The 7640-nt window shown below is 39.9% G+C and overlaps 1 protein-coding gene across 2 annotated transcripts; it reads right to left on the reverse strand.

The window, feature by feature from the left end:
• Positions 1-929: 929 nt before the first annotated feature.
• LOC106931194 (GTPase KRas) lies at positions 930-6209 on the reverse strand. 2 transcript variants are annotated; one of them, XM_015009171.2, is made up of 5 exons: positions 5781-6209; positions 5391-5538; positions 3435-3613; positions 2607-2766; positions 930-1950 (listed from the first exon to the last, which is right to left on the reverse strand). In XM_015009171.2, the coding sequence occupies exons 2-5, from the start codon at positions 5499-5501 to the stop codon at positions 1837-1839; spliced, it is 564 nt and encodes a 187-aa protein (XP_014864657.1). In that variant the 5' UTR covers positions 5502-5538; positions 5781-6209; the 3' UTR covers positions 930-1836. The 2 variants fall into 2 exon arrangements, with proteins under 2 accessions (XP_014864657.1, XP_014864656.1); XM_015009170.2 differs by having other exon boundaries at positions 5391-5503; positions 5781-6097.
• Positions 6210-7640: the final 1431 nt, after the last annotated feature.

The following is a 7640-nucleotide window of genomic DNA, read 5'->3' on the forward strand; positions in this document are numbered from 1 at the left end:
GAGTCATTTTCTGGTCAGTAACTGAACAGGTGTTTGGGTTAACATGGCATTAACCGCATGCTGAGCTGTATGTTTAACTTTTCGATATTGCGAGGCGTCAGACTGAACTGCTTCAGGGCTGTAAAAGAAGTCGCTCTTTCTCACACCTCAAAACCACAGCTCTTCCTCTGGTTTGTCTGTTGGCTGACAGACAAAAACCTTAGCCTAGTTTAGCTTTGGTACAGACAAAAATAATTGATGGTATTATGCAATAATACCATCTTAAAAGGGCAATATTATGTAAAAATTCCTTTTTGAGTTATGGTATTTCCTCATCAGAAACACAAATGGTGTTTTGATTCTTTCATGCATGTTTGAGGAATCCTTGAATCTCCCATGGCAACCATTTGGGGATGCTTAAATGCTTGCTCCCACAAAGATTTCCACCCAAATCCTCTTTGGAACTGCAGTCTCCAAGCTGAGCCCCCCTTCCCCCCCCAGACTAGCGGCAGCAGCACTCATCAGGTGGGGCTCATTATGTGAGCTACTTCTCAGAACGGTTGTAAATGGCATAATGGAAAAGCATCACTGATTATGTGCTGACGGTTACATGTTGGAAAGAGCAGGAGTTTCTTAAAGAGACAGAGCCCTTATTTCAATTTGTAAAAGTTCTTTTATGTTTGCTGTACACATTTTTATAACTGAAGGTAGTGGCTACATTACATTGTGAAATAACACCAGGAAAACTTCCTAAAATAAACTGCTGCACCGCTTCTGCCTCAAGCTGGTTAACCGCTGATCTGCTAAATGATTTTTACTAATGCAGTTATCAATTTAATGGCTTCCCTGGTAATCACTTGCTCAATTACCATGTGTATGAATATCTCCCAGAGATATGCACGCACTTTGGTTCACAATGCAATGACAGATTGAAATGATAACAGCAGAGGTTTCTAAAGACATCAACTCAAGATGCGACTTTATTTACTTTGCATTCAGCATTGTAATTTTATATATATTTTTTTATTACAGTGGGGGATGCATCAAGTAGTTCTACAAAAATAGAAAACTATTAGTGACATACAATCAAAAACTTGTTTTTTTATATATACTAACCATCCAGCATCTCTCATGATCGGAAAACTGATAAAACACTGGCTTCAGCATGAGTGTGCAAATAACGCGACACGAATGTTTTCACAACTCGCATGCTGTGGCGATGAGGTGACAGAGTGCTGTAACAAAGTGTGCGCAGGCAGTGAATTTTAAACGTAACCAACACTGAGAATGTTGCACACGATGCGAGTGTGCAGGCCTGTAATGCGGATTACTCAGAGCCCGATCAGAAGCATTTTCCTGAGTAAATTTCGAAAGTGGCACAAACTTGTCCTGATGTCTAATGAACACAAATGTATAAAGTTAAGCTGGGACACTAATATTGCCGACATACAAAATAAATCGCAGTTGTGTTTGAGAGGCAACAGACATCTGTTCTGAAATGAGTGGAAAAACCCGACTAAAGCGACGAGCAAAATGTCCTATGAAAAATATACTGAAGGTATTTGTTCTCTTTCAAAGTCAAACACTGACATTTGATAAAAAAAAAAAAAAGTCTCAAAAGTATTTAATGCGAATGCAGCCTGAGCTCCTCACCCATTGTTATTGTGCAAAGTGCAGTTACGCACAGCATACAGTGAAATCCTCCTTAAGCAGATGAACACTGAAGAAATGACGGTCGCAGCGACGAAAATCGATTCTGCACCGTCTGCTTCACCGACGCCTCCACAGTGAGGAAGGGCAGTATGATACAAGTGCTCTCAGGGATGCTGGCTGGATGTGTGTGTGTGTGTGTGTGCGCTATAGTATAATGCAGCGTCTCTGATTGCTCTTCTTGCTCTTCTTGTTGCTGCGGTTGGTCTCCTTGTATTTTCTGATCTCCCGCACCAGCGAATAGAAGGCTTCCTCCACACCCTGCAAGACCAGACAGAAAAAAAAAAACAACATGTAGATTGCACATGAAGGAACCCAAAGTTACCCAATAATTTGTTTGGTAACATTTTCAGATTTTGGTTTCTGGAGAAGTCTTGTTTACGTCGACTTCTTAGTACGTGCGTTAGTGGTGGTGAAATCAATCGCTTTCAAAAAGTGTATTTAATGGTGGTAAACTTTTAGAATTTTATAGTTTTAAAAGGTAACCCAAAATTAGGTTCCTTCGAAATTTGACGCATTACTTAAGAAATAAAAGCATTTTAATAAAGAAATCTGAAGGCCATGTTTACCGTTTTTAAAATCGTGGGAAAAAAATGGACTTGAAGGTTTTCTAGCGGACACTCTCCACAAGTAGGCTAACCCACAAAAGGCCATCGCTAACAAGCTGCTCTTCATAGAGAGCTGCAGCCAAGGGTATTAGTGGAAGGTTTAGTGGAAGAAAAAAGTGCATTAGAAAAACCAAGTAAATTAAGTCAGACCTCTTAATCCTCATATTACAAACAAAACTTATTAAAAATACCATTTTGTGTGCAATCAACCTATTCAATTTCCAAGTGCCACTTTTTGAATTCAACTGCTGAGCGAAATTAACTTTTCCATTAGTCTAGTTGAGTTGAAGCACAGGCGTTTCCACACACCTGTCTGGTTTTGGCGGACGTCTCTACGAACGGCACTCCATATCTCCCTGCCAGCTCCTGAGCATGCTTCGTCTCCACCGTGCGGGAGCTCAGGTCGCTCTTGTTCCCCACCAGCACCATGGGAACGCTGTCGCTGTCCTTCACCCGGTTGATCTGCTCTCTGAGGAGATGACATGTAAAAAGACAAAACAAAAAAACAAAAAAAAAAAACAAATCCTCAGACATTGAGGCTGACCTCGTTCGCAGACACCTATCTGGGTCAGTCACGTATTTTTTAAAAATGTTTTTACGAATAAACTGCAGAGTCTAAACCAGTGTTTCTCAACTCTGGTCCTCACCGCCCCCCTGCTCTGCATGTTTTAGATGTGCCTCTTTTCCAGAACAGCTGATTCAAATGATTGCATGACCATCAAGTACTGCAGAAGCCTGTTAATCACCCAGAGATACAATTCAGGTGTGTGGCAGAAGGGAAAAACCTAAAACATGCAGGATAGGGGGGCGGTGAGGACCAGGGTTGAGAAACACTGGTCTAAACTCTAAAAGAGCCGTTCGTCTTGAAATGAGCAAAGCTACGGGAGCTGCCTTGATTCAAACGGTCACAGAAATTTTAACCGCACTCAGCATGTGCGCTTGAGATAAATGCGCACAGTTCCTGCTCAGCAGGAAATGGCCTTCATAGCTAAACTGTTGAGTCCTGCAGTAATCTGATGTCCTAAAAACAGTAAAGTGTGACTCAAACTGTTCTGAGTCAACACAGTGTCTCTCCAGCACCAATTTACTGCAGATCCAGAATTTCGAGATGTTTTTCTTTTTTAAATCATTCTCTACCTGTAAAGGTGAACGTCATCAAAAGACTTGGTGTTGTTGATGGCAAACACACAGAGGAAGCCCTCTCCAGTCCTCATGTACTGGTCCCTCATGGCGCTGTACTCCTCCTGACCTGCAGTGTCCAGGATGTCCAGCAGACACGTCTCCCCGTCGATCACCACCTGTTTTCTGTATGAGTCCTGCGTCACAGACACGTCATCATCCAAACAATTAGACCGGCTGAAGTCGCATCTTAGTTATTCATCATGCACTAACGGGACGTTAATGATTTATATCTCTGAGCGACACTAAATGAAACCGATAAGATCTTCCATATAAGCTTCAGGATTTCATTTACCAGATGTGAACAGTTTTCTCTTTTCAGCAGAGCTGAGAAAACATTTAAAATTTGGTTCCAATCTGTGTGGGGAAAAAAAAAAAAAAAAAGCTTCGACTTCATTATGCCTCCGCTATGAGGCGTGATGTCCTCTGCATCTATTTCACAGTTACGGTCTCTGCTTAAGAAAAACACTGTCTACATTCAGTATGGGCCTGTTCAGTCGAGGTAAACTGAGCTTTCAGAAAAAGGTAACTCCACAGCGCCCTCTCCCACCCGTTCCTGCACACTGTTGGGTCAGCTGGCTGAAAGAAGGCGGCTACTGCAGTTTGTTTTGCAAACAGAAGACGCATATTTCCAGTGCTGGTCGAGAACAAACAGCCATAATGTGGAAACTAAGTGCACGTCTAGTATTCCTTTTACTGAGGGATCGCGGTTTTGAAACTTTCACAGATGGTGAGCCGGGAGCAGCACATCTGCTAAGCAGACAATTGCAGAGTAGACAAATAACCAACCAATTATTGGCATTAAATAATCATTTGACTTTAGCTGTAGAGTACTGAAAGTAGAATCAAGTTGCAGAGCATGTCTATCGCTCTGAATGTGAGTTTTTAAATTACATTGTTATACATCTACTTGATCTAAAAACAATATTGAAATATAAAAACGAGATCAATTGCAATTTGGTGCTATATGAACGAGCAGAATGGTTTCATGTACTCGCATGTTGCTACCAAGTAGTTTGAAATAAGTGAACAATGCTTTGTTAAATAGACACCTTTACTTAAGACTATCCCATAATCTAAATTCTATCGTAACTTTCCATAATGAAATCAAATTAAAATGCTGCTGTGCACTGCTCGTCAGCTAGATGAAAGACGGCACTTACGCTCGTCTCCAGCTCATAAGACACGCCTTATGGAGTTTCTTCTAGTTACAATAAAAGGCAGTGGAAGTAGTGTGGAAGCAAAAGGAGCACATTTAATGTCTCATAATAAAACTAAAACCATTTTAAAACTGCATGTTATGCTCCAAGCAGCGGTGTGTCAAAAAAGAAGTCCGAGGAATTACCCAGGAAATATGAGTTTGATACATTTCCAGTGCAATCTGCACAGTAAGCAATTCAAAATAACTATCAAAATTTACCATCCGCTTATATTTTTAGCTTAAATCTAAACGTCAAAAAAAAAATTAGCAATGTATTGATGTAAAATTAGAATCTGGAGGAGTAGTTACATAAAAATGCTATTGTACGTTTCTACTCAAGTGTATAATTTTAACCAAATCCCAAAAAAGGCCCGTGATTAATCTGAATAAAATCGTTCTTACATGATTAATGATCTATAAAAATCGGGAGTGGGAAGCTACATGACATTGAAATGAAGCTGAAATTAGATAAATTACTTTTACATAATTACTTTTACTCAAATTTACATTTCTTTTTTGGACTTTAATGTTACACACAGTCCTCTTAAGTTTTGGTGCCAACAACATAAGCTCCAACATGACAGATCAGACTGCAGTGGCCTTTAAAAAGTCATGCAACCATTAACACCAGAATAACCCCCAACACACCCTGATATTTAGAGCAAATACAGCTTCCTGGAGCGGTGATCGCAGTGTGACGGTCGGGTTCTCACCTCGATGGTGGGATCATATTCGTCCACGAAGTGGTTCTGGATCAGCTGGATGGTGAGAGCGCTCTTCCCCACACCTCCAGCACCGACCACCACAAGTTTGTACTCGGTCATGCCTGCAAAAACGAGCCGGGTCAACAGGTGGTCGAGTCTGTTGGAAGTTAAAAGCCGCGATTTCATAATCTCCCTGTCCAGAAAGTATCAGGTGATCATTAACAGATCTTCCCCCAGCGACAATCCGCTCTCTCCTCCCCGAACTGACATGGCGAAGAGTCTAACCCAGATTTATCTCCCCCGTACAAGACGCTTTTATTTAACTTAAGTCAGTTTTATCAGTGCGGAGAGGAGGCGAACGAGGGCGAGAAGTAAGAAAACACGTTCAGCTGCGCTTACCTGTCCGTGGGGCTGTGTAACACTGCGAGTTGAAAGTTGAGTTTCCGACAGATAAATGAGATTAGCTACATAACGTTAGCAAGAGATTATTTCCTTATTCAAAGCACTGGTAGAAACACTTCAGTGTCTGACAATTTATCCGTCAGACTAGATAAAGAAATGACTATTCAAGCTGGACAATCCTCAAAGTGCAAGGAAAAAAATGGTGAACTTAACACAAAGATGTACAAGCAAGAAAATGTAGTAATTTCTACTTCTTCTCAGCTGCGGTTCATTGTAAGTGAAGCCCTAATCGCCTTGTGAGGCAACCAATCAAAAGAAGATATTAACGAACGACGTCTTTTCTGGCCAATCAGAATGAAGCTTTGGATTGTAGTCCCGCCCTAAGATTGCAAAAATCCCCAATCACCAACAGTTTTGTCTTCGTTTGGGCGCGGCTTCCCGGACAGCTTTTCCTTTCTTGCGTCTTTAACTTCGCCTCGGACTCAACATGCTGATGAGCAGTTCTTACAGGCGTTGCGTAACATAAAAAAAAAAAAGAAAAAACCTCCGGTAACACATTTAAACTATTATTTTGGCTTTATTTGAACCCCGCTACCTATTTAGGGGTTATTTTGAAAGTTTTACCAGGGATATGTTTACCTTTATTTTATGACTCTTAGAACGTGTATTCCGAGATGATTAAATATTTACTGCCCTCTGATTGTGGCACTTGATAACTGCAACTCAATATTTACATCTGAAACATCTGTGTTGACAAATATGGACGAAGTAATAAAAATAGTGAATATACAGAACTTACTTCCTTTGCAGCACAGATTCAGTTCAAAGGGTAAAAACATTCCTGAGATTACTTGGACAAATATTGACAGGAGAGCATCACACAGTTGCTGCAGATTTGTTGGTTGGACATGATACTAATTTTCTATTCCATCAAATCCAAAACGGGCCCAGTGAATATTCATTTAGGTCTGTCTGGCACAAACAACACAGAACATTCAATTTCATGGACAAAAATGAAAGAAGCTTGTAGTTTTGTGGTAACAATAATAAAGAAAATAACTAAACAATCATTTCTTTTTGGAATTAGTGTTTTGTGAAATCTCTGTGCAGATATCACATGAAAGTAGGAAACCCTATAAGATTAGCTTTTTAAAATAGTTTTATGTAAAAAACAAACAAACAACAACTTAGTTTTATCTCTTTTGGTATTAACAGCCACTTTAAAATGCCCCGAAGAACTGCATGTAGTTCCGGTTGCAAACCCTTCATTTACAGGAAAGCTTAGTTAGATTTTTTAGGAGTTTCAGTACCCTCTAGTGTTCGTAATGAAGAATTACATTTTTTTAAAGATTTGTTATGAAGAAACAGGATAAAGGGGAGAGATGACCAGCCTCAGGTTTGGCAATTCAGTGTTACTTTTAAAGCTTAAATCATGAGATTAATTAATAAGCTGCAATCTGTCAGATACTGACCACATTAGAGTAAGTGGGATTGTCATACGAGCTTCCGCTTAAAGAAAGATAAAACACAAATAACACTAGAGAAAATGTCAAAGTTGAAATTATTTTTGAAAATCAATACAATTTGTAATATAAAAACAGAGTATTGTAGTTTAAAAAAAAGAAAAGAATGACAAAAAAAAGATATATATATATATATATATATATATATATATATATATATATAAATAAAAATTCCCCAACTTTGACCCAGATCCACAGTGGATGCATGTTCTGGTAGGCCCCACACCCAGATTATGTCCTTCAGTCGGCTGCGCTGCAGTTGACTGTGTGCCCCGCCCTCTGCCTCATCATCCTCACTTCCCTTGTCTTTGACGTCCATGTTTCTGCCTCACGC

The sequence above is a fragment of the Poecilia mexicana genome, unplaced genomic scaffold (genome assembly GCF_051168715.1).
Source record: "Poecilia mexicana isolate PSO_F unplaced genomic scaffold, ASM5116871v1 scaffold_8, whole genome shotgun sequence".
Taxonomy (NCBI): domain Eukaryota; kingdom Metazoa; phylum Chordata; class Actinopteri; order Cyprinodontiformes; family Poeciliidae; genus Poecilia; species Poecilia mexicana.